At 47.9% G+C, this 13,206-nt stretch overlaps 2 protein-coding genes across 2 annotated transcripts; both read right to left on the bottom strand.

Annotated features, from left to right (window-relative positions):
* Positions 1 to 413: 413 nt before the first annotated feature.
* On the bottom strand, positions 414 to 7,315 carry LOC116499834 (keratin, type II cytoskeletal cochleal-like). The gene is made up of 10 exons (XM_032204686.1): positions 7,304 to 7,315; positions 6,635 to 7,096; positions 6,018 to 6,226; positions 3,439 to 3,499; positions 2,769 to 2,864; positions 2,413 to 2,577; positions 1,937 to 2,062; positions 1,607 to 1,827; positions 982 to 1,016; positions 414 to 613 (listed from the first exon to the last, which is right to left on the bottom strand). Exons 1-10 carry the CDS (start codon positions 7,313 to 7,315, stop codon positions 414 to 416), a joined length of 1,587 nt encoding a protein of 528 aa, XP_032060577.1.
* Positions 7,316 to 9,022: 1,707 nt separating this feature from the next.
* On the bottom strand, positions 9,023 to 12,778 carry LOC116499898 (keratin, type II cytoskeletal 5-like). Its single transcript, XM_032204750.1, has 9 exons — positions 12,284 to 12,778; positions 11,612 to 11,826; positions 11,246 to 11,306; positions 11,030 to 11,125; positions 10,589 to 10,753; positions 10,262 to 10,387; positions 9,662 to 9,882; positions 9,346 to 9,380; positions 9,023 to 9,240 (listed from the first exon to the last, which is right to left on the bottom strand). Exons 1-9 carry the CDS (start codon positions 12,776 to 12,778, stop codon positions 9,023 to 9,025), a joined length of 1,632 nt encoding a protein of 543 aa, XP_032060641.1.
* Between the last annotated feature and the right edge of the window lie 428 nt (positions 12,779 to 13,206).

Here is a 13,206-nt window from a genome sequence, read left to right as displayed (position 1 = left end):
CACCTCCTGGTTTCTGTCATGAGCAGGTGAAGGGACCGGTTCTGCTTCCATGTACATTGGTGTAAATCCAAGTCCTGCATCTACTCTGGATTTACACCAGGACACCAGAGCCAAGGGGACCCAAGGGATGCTGCAAGCTGAGCTCTAACGATGGCACCCATTAGTAGGAAGGCTGATTACTCATTGCCAAGCAGTGCTGGGCTTCTGGTCAGCTGGGGGAGAGTTTCTGCGAAGGAATTAAGTGGGCTTGGAGATGTCTCTCCGCTGATCCAGGAAGTCGTGCTGGGAGTATGGTTTCCCCTAATGGGAACGCGATAAGCACGGCTCTTTGGATGCTGTTAATAGCTCTGTGCTGGCAGCAGGAGGTGGTGCTCAACCTCTTCTGCTCCAGGGGAGCTGGGTGCTGCTGTGACTTAGCTCCGATAGCTCTTCTTGGTGGTGGTTTTCGACACAAACCTCATGCTGGAGCTGCTTCCTGCACCAGAGCTGAATCCAGCAGCCAGGCAGCTCCCACTGCCGGCGCTGGCACTGCCGACCCCCAGGCCAAGCTTGCTGTTGAAGCCTGGCCCCAGTGTGGTCCCACCTCCGTAGCTGCTCCCAGATGAGACCACGGCTGTGATGGGAGACCACAGGGGAGAAGGTTAATTTGTTTGGGATAGTACAAGGGCACTTCAGCGTCTGCAGTTATGTGTGGATGGTTTTCCTCACACAGTCTACCACTGCCTGTATTTCACAGATGATATTCTTTAGCTTTTCTTAACGTCTAAAACCTTTCATGATCAGAGTTGGCCAGAGAAAAGATGCATCAGGCTCCTTGGCCACCTCAGTCTTACAAAGAGTTACAAAACCCATACACTCCATTTTTGTGCTGGTAGCTAATAGCTGCGCAACTCATTGTGTCATTGCCAGGCCCAGGTACATCTAAGGAACAACTCAATGAATACTCAATCTAATCAGTCTATTAAGAGCCAGATTACTTACAAATATTCACTGCACCAACGCCTTCTCCAGCCAGCCTGGAAGAAAGAGGACAGAGAAGAAAGGGCTCATTATTTAGGATGGTTTCAAATAACAGTTTGGCATCAGTCCCGTTCAATAGCAGAGTGCTCTGGGATTCATTCTCATTGATGCAAAATTGCACAGACCTGCTTGTGGAGCTGAAGCAACATTTACCCCTTGCAGAGATCAAACCCTGAGGGTAATACTTCTTAGGAAACAGCAAGAGTTAAAGTTTAACCACCGCTTAAGGTATCAAACGCAGACTAACGAATGTCCAGTAGTAATTAAATCAGTTGAGATATGCTTCCAGTGCATTGAGCTGCAGCTGCTGCAGAAAGGAAGCCAAAATTACTCAGCGCAAAATACTGAACTTCAAAAGATGGGATTTTCCTGTCCCTCTTCTGTGGAACCAGCTGGTATAAACAAAGGCGTTTGACTTTGCTTATGTCTTCTGCTGGGAAATCTGCAATGCGTGCGGGTGCAGCCCTCCCTAAAGCTCACTGCTCCTGGAGTTTTGTAGTCTTTCCCTTTTTTGTTGCAGATAAATATGAAAATATTTATGAGTTTAGACATTATTTGGATTGCAGGGGCATGAGGAGCCACCCACCTGCTCTCCTCGCCCTCCAGCAGCTTCCTGTAGGTCGCAATCTCAATGTCCAGGGCCAGCTTGACGTTCATCAGCTCCTGGTACTCGCGCAGCTGCCGGGCCAGGTCTGCCTTGGCTTTCTGCAGAGCATCCTCCAGCTCGGCCAGCTTGGCTTTGGCATCCTTGAGGGCCATCTCCCCACGCTGCTCAGCATCTGTGATGGCTGTCTGCAGACTGGCACACTGCAAGAAGTAGAAGTGTGTCTGGTGACCCCCCAATATCCAGGCATCCTCGCAAGAGCACGAGGTGGTGGAGGTGCTCCCACATTTGGAGGGGTTCTGCACACCGTACCTGTTTCCTCACGCTGTCAATATCTGAGTGGAGCCGCTGCACCACGCGTTTCATCTCTGAGATCTCCACCTTGGTGTTGTGCAGGTCGGCCCCGTGCTGGCCAGCAGTGAGCTGCAGTTCTTCGTACTGAGAAGGGCAGGGGCATGAGACACAAACAAGAAGTCATTAAACTCATTGGTAGGGGCTGACCCTGCTCTGATCCTCTCGACTGGGTCTTCTGTCTCTTTCTGTACTCAGTAAAGGTTTGTCCTCATGAACTTTAGCATATTGCCTTTCTCCCTCCATCTCTCCTTATTCTCCTTTACCTCTCCTTCTCAAAATGGCATGTACAAAAACCTCAAAATCTTATCCAAATTGACCTGATTTTGCACCCTACTCCGTAGTTCTACCTGCTTGCACTCTCCCATATAGAATAGGCTTTGGCAACTGCTAAGCAATAATTTTCTAGCTCACTTGATTAATTTTCACATCCTCACCTTGCTCTGGTACCAGGACTCAGCCTCTGCCCGGCTCCGGTTGGCGATGTCCTCATACTGCACCTTGACCTCTGCGATGATGCTGTCCAGGTCCAGGCTGCGGTTGTTGTCCATGGACAGCACCACGGAGGTGTCGGAGATTTGTGACCGCATCTGAGACAGCTCCTGTAAGTCCAACAACATTTGTGCTCAGGCCCAGATATTGACCCCAGTGCTTGTCCTAGAGATTATGCATAGTTGAGTGGTAGGGCTGGGAGGGAGCTGCAGCTCTGAATATCTCTTTTGGGCCTGTTTGATCCTGCTGGCAGCAGGAAAATGGGGAAATAGCAGAAAAAGGAAATCTGACAAAGTCTTACTGCTTCGTAGAGAGCTCGCAGGAAGTTAATCTCATCCGTCAGTGCATCCACCCTGGTTCCCAGGTCCACCTTGCTCATGTAGGCAGCGTCTGCATCCTGGAACCATGACAATGGAGATGGAAAACCTATGGTGGTTTTACACCTTGCCTACCTGCTCCCTTGCACAAAGACTGGTTGTCATTTTATGCAAACCTCAGGAGACAAACCAGGACTGGGAGGGTCTTGACCTCTGTGCCTTTAAACAGAGACAAGAGCAAGTGGATCAAACTGATTTCTTCCTTTTTTTTTTTTTTCTTCATTCTGCATTTCCTTTGAGAATGGGGATAGCCACAGACCTAAGCAGTTTTTGACATATCAGAAGCCACTGGATTTCCCATACTTTGCCTGTGCAAAGGGGCAGAATGGCTGCAAGGTATGGATGACCCAGGTTTGGTCTTGTATCTTGGGGATCACAGCTCACCTGGATTTTGGATGAGGGGCCTGAAACAAGAATGAGCTATTGCCAAGGACTGACACACTGGCACAATTGGGTGTTTCATCTTCAAGGAGGGATGACTACACATTTGCTAAGTGCTTTGCCCAGCTTGGCATTGCCGGATAAAAAGGATCATTTGCATTCAAATGCATTTTGTCTTTAAAAAGTGTGTCCCTTCTTTGTTGTTGGCCTCACCTTCTTGAGCAACATGAAGTCGTTCTCTGCAGTCGTGCGTTTGTTGATCTCCTCCTCGTACCTGTTGGAAGAGGAGAGGAGCATCGCCTTACAGCTCCCAACCTCCCCGCCTGCCACGGGGGTATGGAAATCCCTCCTCCACCCATCCATGTAGGGTGCTGGTGGAGAGAATAAAGAGTCTGTTCCCAGGGACTTTTAGAGCCTGTGCGTGGATCTCGGGAGAAAACAACATAAATAGCTACCTGGTAATGCACGTCTGTCCTTGCTATGTCAGTGCATATATTATGTCTATTATTATATATATATATATCACAGATTGTGATAGAAAGACAGCACCCTTGGGCTAGGTGGTGGAAGGAGGCCATCTAGAAAAGCTGCAGGCCTTCATTAAAGGCACGTTTTATCCTCCCCGACGTTTTCGCTGTGAATGGGAGCCTTGTACTCCCCGAATTTTCTCAGGCCAAGAGGGCTGGGTGGAGCCGGAGCTGAGCTCGCCGCCGCCGCGCCTGCCTTAGTCAGAAGAGCCGGGATCTCCGACGCCAGCTCCCGTGGTGGCTTTGGGAGGGCTGGGGACGGCCGGGGTATGGAGAGACGAGGTTGGGAGCGGGGGATCTCCAATGCCAGCTCCTGTGGTGGCTTCAGGAGGGTTGGGGACGGCAGCACCGTGCGTCCCACTCCTGGGGAAGGATGAGAACCGGCACTGGCTGTGGAGCAGTGCCCGGCTCAAATGAAGTGAATTAGGTGCAGGAGATGAAAGGCAGGAGTTCAAAGGAAGGAATCCGTGCAGCTCATAAAAACATTAGCCTTTCATGACCTTTTTGTTGGGGAAGGGCTTCAGATTTCATCTCAGGAATGTCCAACCCTTAAAATCATTGCCATTAAGTGCTAGGCTCTGTATAGATTTGTGGGTCTCTAAGCTCTTAGCCACGTAGAAGAAGAAAATTAATTTGGCATATGTCTAATTTCTAATTACTGAATTGATTAATATTTGACTCAGAAGAGCAAAGCATTAGAAAGAATAATTTAGGATCCACAAAGTGTAAAAAAAAATAAATTTACAGGCAAGGAGAACAAATTCCTAGCAAATTTGTTTGTTTGTTTTTTTGCTAGGGGACAGAAGCGGTGACGTCCCCCTGGTAGGTGCAGGTGTTGTTGCCACAATGCAAGGTGATGATGACCTCAGCTAAGAGCTGAGCTGGTTGATGTAATTGAGCTTTTGCCCAGAGATTCCCCGATCTGGAGCCAGCAGGAATATTTGCCACTTTATGTCAGATGCAGGTAGAACATGAAAGCCTGAGCTAAGACGTCACCTTTACTTTTCAAATGATTTCTTCTCTGAAGCCATGGTGAGCACAAAGATCTCTCATCTGAGCAATCTCTGCTGCTGCAGACTGTGCTAATGGTAGGCATTGTTTTTCAAAGTTTAACATTGCTTTCACTATGGTCCCGAGAGAATAGGAGGAAACTCTGACCCAGGTAATCAACAGCATTATTGTGCTTATGGCAGGGATTCATCCCTATTCAGCTACCTGGAAATTGGATATTTTGGGTTTTCCTTCTGTAGCTGATGAAGAAAGATACTTATCCCATCCTAAAATGGATGGGATTGCCCATCCAGCTGGCTAATTTCTAGCCGACTCTGAGGTCTAGAATGGCCAAACTGACATAGGACAGAATTTTTCTCTGCTAAACGTTCCATTTCTGAAGTCACAGGAAACCATAAAAGAGGCCTGAACGTAAACTGTGCCGGATGATTTCTCTGCCCCAAGGCAGTCGTTTCTGTTCCAATGCTTGTTTTAGGCTAGAGGCACTGTTGGTAAAGGTGGCAGAAAGTGTCAGACGCGTGATCTCCCGAGAAGGGCAGAGCAGAGGGTTTTTGGCAGAATGCGCGTGTCCTTGTTTTGAATTGCAGCCTGCTCCTTGCTCTGCCTCTCGTTTTTCTGGTTCCAGATTGACAATTTAAGCTCCTTACTTATTCACATCCATTAAGCAGTGTATCCCTCGTGGGCATGGTAGCAGACAGTAAGGCTTGATAGATGTTTTTCCAAAGTGCAAAGAGTGGATGAGAAGGAACACCTCCTCCTAACAGCCTAAAGAGTTAATGAGCTGAGCTGAATCCCTCGGCAGAGACTTCAGTGACTTTCCACAGGGTGGAAATTAACTCCTGGCTTTCAGGAGTGCTAGAACTACCAGGTACATCCATATTAATCAGCATTATTACTATTTTTTTAATAAAAGAGAGACAAAGAAACAATTAAGCACACACTTAAAATTGATCTTTCCTTTTAGGAAGATTTTCTCTCCTGGAAAGGAATTCACATCAATAAGAAATGTGAGTGTTCAGAGTGCTTGTATATTAAAAAAAAAAAAAAAAAAAAAAAAAAAAAAAAAAAAAAGCCTATGTAGAGTGCTGCTGCTGCTATTTATATGCAGCTAAAGTGAGGGGAACGAAGTCATGTTAGTCCTTTCTGAGGTTTCACAGTTTTTGGTTGCCTTGGGTCTTTTAGCTCATCCAGAAAGAGGACAGAATGAAGAAAAACTGGATGGGTTTCTTTCTTTCTTTTGTGTGTGTTGCTTACCTGATCTTGAAGTCTTCAACAGCATCCTGCATAGCCTTCAGCTCAGAGCTGAGCTGCAGCCTGTCCCCTCCTAGAGCCTCAAGCTGTCTCCTCATGTTGCTGATGTACACTTCAAACATAGGCTCAATGTTATTTTTCACAACTTTTTGGTCTTTCAAGAGGCTCCATTTGGTTTCCAGTACCTTGTTTTGTTGCTCCAGGAACCGCACCTGAAACCCACCAGAGCAGTTTAAAGCATTCAGAACCATCAGTTTAAGAACTGCCTCACTTTTCATGAGAAGTGAGCTTTAATGCGAGGGGTTTTGTTGTTTTAATTCTGTTTCATGTAATTTAAAGTGGGCTTTAGATAGTGATATCACTGATAGGAAAATTTGGAAACCAGGAACAGTATTCAACTGCAAAGAAACCTGCAAATATAGTGGGCTCCATATCCAGACTGTCTACAAGCTCTGACAGTGGCATAATGTTTACAGAGGTAGTGAGCCGAACAAGTTCCTGAGCACTAAGATTTAGAAGTGAGGTTTTAGAAGCTAGTTTATAACATCGAGAGCAACCCGGATCCCACTGTACTTGCAATGACAAACACGCTGGGCTGGATGAAGTGAAACACGTCTTACCTTGTCAATGAAGGAGGCAAATTTGTTGTTGAGGGATTTGATCTGGTCCTTCTCCTCCTGACGCACTCTCTGCATGCTGGTGTCAATCTCCAAGTTCAGAGGTGCCAGGAGGTTTTGGTTGACTGTGACCCCTTGAATACCCCCAGGGCCGCATCCTCCTCCAAACCCAAACCCAGCTCTGCCAGCCCTGTAAGCAAACCCACCGTGACCTAACCCGTAACTGTATCCTGGTCTAGCAGAGCAATACCCTCCACTCATGGAAATCCTCTTGCTTCTCCCTAGGTTGTGAAGGCTCCTGCTGCCAAAACCACCGCTGATCTGTCCTATGCCTCCACCACTGCTGCAGGACATGGACATGGAGCTGAAGCTGCTTCGGTTTGCAGGCATAGTGGCAGAAGCAGCACTAAAACCCTTAGCGAGTCCTCCTGACCTAGTGCCAACTGACTTCTGTGCAACTGTTTGCTGGTGGCAGGAGCAGAGGATGATGAGGTGAGATGGCAGATGGGCAGAGATCTTCCAGAGTTGGGAGCTGGAGTACCCCCCTGCCTTATATCCTTTTGGAGAGGGCTGCAGCCCAGTTGACTGAGCTAATCAGCTTGGTATGCTGGCACATGGCCACCTTTCCCAGCCCGTTAATCACCTGGCTCACTAATGCAACAGGTTGGCAACCTTCAGGCTCATAAAACTAACTGAAATTTCTAACCTGTGTTTTTCAGAGTGGTGATTACTGTACTGGTGGGAATATATATACGTATATGTATATAAAAAATATATCTGTGTGTCTGAACATTCCCTTTGAGCTTGCTTTTAGCTAGGTGTCAGTGCCCATTTAATTTAAAGCTGACAGGACTGCATTTTCCAGAAGAGGGAAAGTAGAGATGTTGAAAATACTAATTTGATATGCTTCACTAAAGAAAAATCTGAATTTGCTCCTCAATTGCTCCTGGGGTAGGAGTGACCTGCCTTGACCTAGGAAAAGAGAAGTTAGATGTCTTGGTCTATGCTCCTCAGCTTTGCAAGCAAGACTTCATCTGCACAGTGGTACTTCTGATAAAGATGATAATTTGGGAGGCACCTGTGCCTTTCTGTTGGCTACAGGGGGAGCCTGGATGCTTTGCCTAGCCAAAAGGCTGAAAGCAGATAGTCCCCCAGAGAACCGGCTGCCATGTGAAACTCCAGGCCGTCAGATACCTGTTTGCTGTTGGATAGCGTTGGAATAGCCTCCAGCAAGCCAAATACCTGTTCTGCTGGTGTCAGGAGAAATATGGTCCAGAGATGCCAAAGAAAGACGGGCAGGTGTTAACAAGGACAAGCCATTTCCTTTCAGGTAGCGTGTTATTGTGCTTAGATCTGGAGGATTAATGAAAAGCAGGGGTTTATTGTATCGCCTTCTCTTTAGGCTAGGAGTCGGCGTGCCCTTAATGTGCGTCACGTTTACCTCTAGCGCTTTAGTCACTCAGCAGGGTTGTGTCAGAGACTGAACCAGCACAATCTGCTGCGGTAACCTCGGCACAGGGGTTGTTCCTTAATATGGGCTTTGGTGCTTTTGTAGTTAGCCTCTCATTTCTGCTGTTCAGGGGAGGGGAACTAAGCCTTCCTTACTCTCAGGGTCTAACACATCTTCAGCCTATGTCTAAGAACTTGATTCTTTCCAAAGAGGTTGAGTTTGGGGGTTTAAAGGGTCTTTTACGTTTCAAATTATGGTAATGTCAGTGATGGCATTGTATTAAATCCTACAGCTACTGTGTGTACAGAACACAAGAGCTGAACTACTTGCTTGTTGGGGGAAAAAATGGCTTTATATCCCTCCCTGACTCCTAACATAAAACCTTGAAAGGTTACAGGGGTTTGGGTGTGATCAAGGTGGCCTGAAGCTGCAGAGATGTTGTAATAGAGAAATGAAAATAGAAGGACATCGTCACTAATGCCTGGTAAGGAAGGTGGTATTTTCCTTTTCTGATGCCAAAAAATCATGTTCACGCAAATGGGAATGGAACATCACATTCCCAGTTCCTCTGAGATGTAAGTGGTACTCGTGGAGTTTCAGTGAGGGCAGAGGAAGGAAAGGTCTCAACTGTTGTGTGTGTGACTTGTGTTTCCCTTCAGCTCTGCTCTGCTCTGTCAGGTGCTCTTTCCCCTGTGGCACTATAAAGTAATTGAAATTGAAAGGAGAATGCAACAGAATGAATTTCACGTGCTTTTTATTAGACAAATTCTGGGAAATGAGGCTTTCAGAGAGTCAAAAAACAAACAGGAGCATGACATGTTTTATATAAATAAGGACAGACAGCTTTGACTTCCAAACCTTTTGCAAGTAACAGAGTAAAGATTGCACACAACATGAGAGGAAGGTTGGCACACATGGGCTAGCAGTGCTGATGTCTGACTTTAGTAGCATCTCTTGCTTGAAGAGGTGGTGGAGACGTACTTCATGCTGGAACTGCTTCCACCAACCACGCATGACCCGGCCATGCCTTGTCCACCTGAGCCGAATGAGCCGAAGCCCATTCCTCCAGCACAGACCCCACCTCCAATACCGCTGCTACCCCCAAAGCTGTGAGAGTTTCCACTTCCATATCCTGATCCTACAGAGGTTCTGGTCACAGCTGCAAGAGGAAAGCACCCGTGTTAGAGGCATCCACAAACAGGGACCCCTGAGTGGCAGGCAGAGCAATGTAAAGGTCACAAAACCGTCTTTACAAGTTACTTACAGATATTCACTGCACCAGCACCTTCTCCAGAGAGCCTGTTAGGGAGCAAAAGGAGACAGTAAGCTTTTAAGGGGAGCTTATGAACAGGAGCTGGTTGAAAAAGCAGCAGAACTTTTTTGAAATGTTTTTGGTGGAAGTTGCAAAGTTTGCACAAAAAGCTGCCGTATTCCTGAATGGCTCATCCTCGTGTGCAATTGCTCATCTCTAAACAGGTTCTGAGCCCTCTGAACGTGGGAAGCCCAGGGGGCCTTTTCTAAACCTGACAAGGGTCTGTGACCCCATTGCACCACTGGAAACTGGAAAAAATTGCACCCACCTGCACTCCTCGCCCTCCAGCAGCTTCCTGTAGGTCGCAATCTCTATGTCCAGGGCCAGCTTGACGTTCATCAGCTCCTGGTACTCGCGCAGCTGCCGGGCCAGGTCTGCCTTGGCTTTCTGCAGAGCATCCTCCAGCTCGGCCAGTTTGGCTCTGGCATCCTTGACGGCCATCTCTCCGCGCTGCTCGGCATCCGCAATTGCTGTCTGCAGACTGGCACACTGGGGGGGAAAAACAGTGGTTGAATTCCCCATCTAGAGCACAGGTCAGTTCTTTGTACCCCGGAGTTGTGATGGCTGGCCTAGGTGCAGAAGATGCTGAATTATCACATAGGGCTTCTTAACAATCACTGGCTTGATCCATGTTTTGGGCCAGGTCATAGCCTAGATTTAATCTAATTTCCACACCTCTTTGTATCTCTTCAGGTTTATTAATATCGTCACTCTTTGTGAAGTTACTGCACTGAGATAAACGCTGTCATATTCACTCCCTATCCAGCAAACGCACTGAGATGCATTTATTTTCATTCACTGGATTTGGCTGGGCAGCCAAGGCTAGGCCACAGGAAAAGTCAAGTCTTTGAATTTCCTCTCCCTTTACCTGTTTCTTCACGCTGTCGATTTCAGACCGCAGCCTCTGGACGTGGCGGTTGAGCTCGGAGATCTCCTGCTTGGTGTTGCGGAGGTCGTCCCCGTGCCTGCCTGCGGTAGCCTGCAGCTCCTCGTACTGTGGCGGAGAGAGGAACAACGGTCAAGGTAAAATCCATCGGGTTAGTGCGAAGCAGCGTGGGGGAATGCGGGTGTTTGTGCTCAAAGCATGCAGCTGTTCTCAATCCCAAATCAGCACTTAGAGCTTTGTAGGATTTTTAGATCTGAAGGATCTGGGGCAGGGGGCATGGTTTGCCCAGAAGCCTTCCTGGGCACTCACCCTGGACTGGTACCAGGACTCAGCCTCCTCTCGGCTCCTGTTGGCGATCTCCTCGTACTGAGCTTTGACCTCTGCAATGATGCTGTCCATGTCCAGGCTGCGGTTGTTGTCCATGGTCAGGATGACAGAGGTGTCAGAGATCTGGGTCTGCATCTGAGACAATTCCTGCAGAGGCAGCAGGCATTTGGGTGAGTCACAGGCGTGAGACTTCCCCTCTTGCTCAAGGGGCAGAAATGCTCCAAGCAGAGGGCAGAGCTGGGTGTCCAAAGGGATTTTTCCAATAAGTTTTCAGGAAGGGTTTATACAGCAGGTGAAACGGAAAAAGCATTGACTTTTTAGTGCAAAGTGTAAAAAAAAAATAAAAATCTGTCCTGAGCTTCTGAGGTGGGAAAGGGAAGCAAGGGCATTAGGAACTAGAAGGGCATGAACGCGGGTGCTTACTGCTTCATAAAGGGCTCTGAGGAAATTTATCTCCTCCACAAGGGAGTCCAGCCTGGCTTGCAGCTCAGTCTTGTTCATGTAGGCACCATCCACCTCCTAGAAGAGGAAACACATCACAAAAATGAAGCAGTTTTCAGAGAAGCTGCAGGATGTTTTTCTTGCTGTGGTCATGCAGACAGCTCGCAGGCCTGGGAGGTGCAGCGTGCATGCACCCACCTTCTTCAGGATCACAAATTCGTTCTCAACAGTTGTGCGCTTGTTGATCTCTTCTTCATATCTGCAGGATGGAAATGGAGGGTTGGTCTAGGCTGATGCAGAAGTCATTTTATTAAGAACTTGTTTTTATATGTGCAGTTTTGTAGCTTGGTCTCTTAGCTCTATGGCTTTCTGCCTGTGACTTTCAGCCACAAGGCACAGAGATTCTCTATGTCACGTATGCAAACTTAATCCTGGGCCTTTTTCAGAAGATTATATTAGCAAAAAAGCCCTTCTTGCCTTGTCTGACTGCACTGGTGCAACAGAGAGCTGTCATCTGTCGCAGCCCACTTGCCGGCCAGGCAGACCACAAATGAACAGACTTACTTGTTCTTGAAGTCCTCAGCAAGGCTTTGCACCTTGTTCAGTTCACCTCCCAGGTTCTCCCTGTCTGCCAGCAAGCTGTTCAGCTGTCTCCTGAGGTTGCTGATGTAGGTCTCGAAGAGGGGTTCAATGTTGTTTCTAACTGTTTTGTTCCCCTGCTCTTGCAGAATGGCCCATTTGGTCTCTAAGACCTTGTTTTGTTGCTCAAGGAATCGGACCTGAAAAGAGAAAAAAGATATTTCAGAAACAGTGGCTTCAGGATGGTTTCCCTAAGAGAGGCCAGGTACCATCCTGCTGAAAGGGGGGAGCTCCCAGCCTGTGGGAAACAGCTGTCACTTCATACTCAAAGACTGGGCAATAGCACAGATTGCTGAAAGACACATAGACGGAAGCAAATGTTACAAATCTATGTTAACATTCCTGACTATATGGCAAGCTCTGCTTCCTTACATCCTATATCACCATTTTCCCTCTGCTGGCTGGTCTTCTCTTAGCATGAATGTGTGGGACAAATGGTCTCAAACCCAGCACCCCTCGTGTTTTATTCCCTGGCTGCTGCTGTTAGATATGGCAGTACACGAAGAGTTAAATTGCTGATAAAGATAGAACGTGCCCTTATTTGTGCTTCTCCACTGAAGAATCAGCACAGCATATCCAATAAATCTCATGTCTCACCTTGTCGATGAAGGAGGCGAATTTGTTGTTGAGGGTTTGGATCTGTTCCTTCTCACCCTTACGGATATTCTGGATGTTGGGGTCAATCTCCAGCTTGAGAGGTTTCAGAAGGCTCTGGTTGACGGAAACTTCGTGGATGCCCCCATTCGGAACAGCAGGGAATCCAGGGCCACCCATGCCACCACCAAACCCAAAGGCACCACCAGATGCGCCACCAAAACCATAGGAAATTCCAGTTCCAGCACCAAAACCTGCAGGTCCATAGAAGCCACCACCCCTTCCAGCTACGGAGATCCTATTGCATCCACCGACATTGTAGAGGCTCCTGCTTCCAAAACCTCCACCAAATCTTCCATACCCAGCAGCGGTGCCGCAGCTTCCACCTTGGGAAGTTGACCGTGAGATGAAGCTGGTGCTGCAGGCGTTTGGGATGAAGGCAGAAGCGGCACTGAACCCAGTTTTGCACTGGTTCCTTGCAACACACTGGCGAGACATGGCAGCTGATGTGAGCAGGGCGAGAGCAATAGGGAGAATAAAGCAGTGAGGAAGTGGATGAGGGAGGGAAGATGAAGTTGTGCTCCCCAGGCTCAGGCTGGCCCTTTTATACCCTTACAAGCTGGGGATGGGTCTGGTGTGGTGCTCATCTTACTGATTAACCGGGCTCGGCACGCCTAGCAGCAATGCGAACGGTGAGTTCATTGTGAGCACACGCACCTACGAATCACTTGGAAAGTTGCAGGAGTTGCATTTTTTTGTGACAGTCATGGTCTGGCTGTTGAAATATCTGTGAAAATGCTAAATGCTGCCTGCTCAACTTTTGTTCGTGGCCGTCCATTTCCCACTCCCTCCTTTCACCTCTGCAGTAGATTGGGCAAGCGCTCACTCATCTGTATTTCACGGATGAATCGATCCCTTTCTTGCGT

Source organism: Aythya fuligula, chromosome 29, assembly GCF_009819795.1.
Source record: "Aythya fuligula isolate bAytFul2 chromosome 29, bAytFul2.pri, whole genome shotgun sequence".
In the NCBI taxonomy this organism is placed as follows: domain Eukaryota; kingdom Metazoa; phylum Chordata; class Aves; order Anseriformes; family Anatidae; genus Aythya; species Aythya fuligula.
This window is presented reverse-complemented; position numbering and strand designations above follow the sequence as displayed.

Coding starts and splice junctions, on each gene's coding strand:
- LOC116499834 (XM_032204686.1), bottom strand. Junction 6,227..6,634: donor TTGCCTCCTTCATTGACAAG/GTAAGACGTGTT, acceptor GGTGGGTTTCAG/GTGCGGTTCCTGGAGCAACA. Junction 1,017..1,606: donor CTGGAGGGCGAGGAGAGCAG/GTGGGTGGCTCC, acceptor TCTTTCTTCCAG/GCTGGCTGGAGAAGGCGTTG.
- LOC116499898 (XM_032204750.1), bottom strand. CDS start 12,778: ATGTCTCGCCAGTGTGTTGCAAGGAACCAGTGCAAAACTGGGTTCAGT. Junction 11,827..12,283: donor TCGCCTCCTTCATCGACAAG/GTGAGACATGAG, acceptor TTCTCTTTTCAG/GTCCGATTCCTTGAGCAACA. Junction 11,307..11,611: donor GCTGAGGACTTCAAGAACAA/GTAAGTCTGTTC, acceptor TCCATCCTGCAG/ATATGAAGAAGAGATCAACA.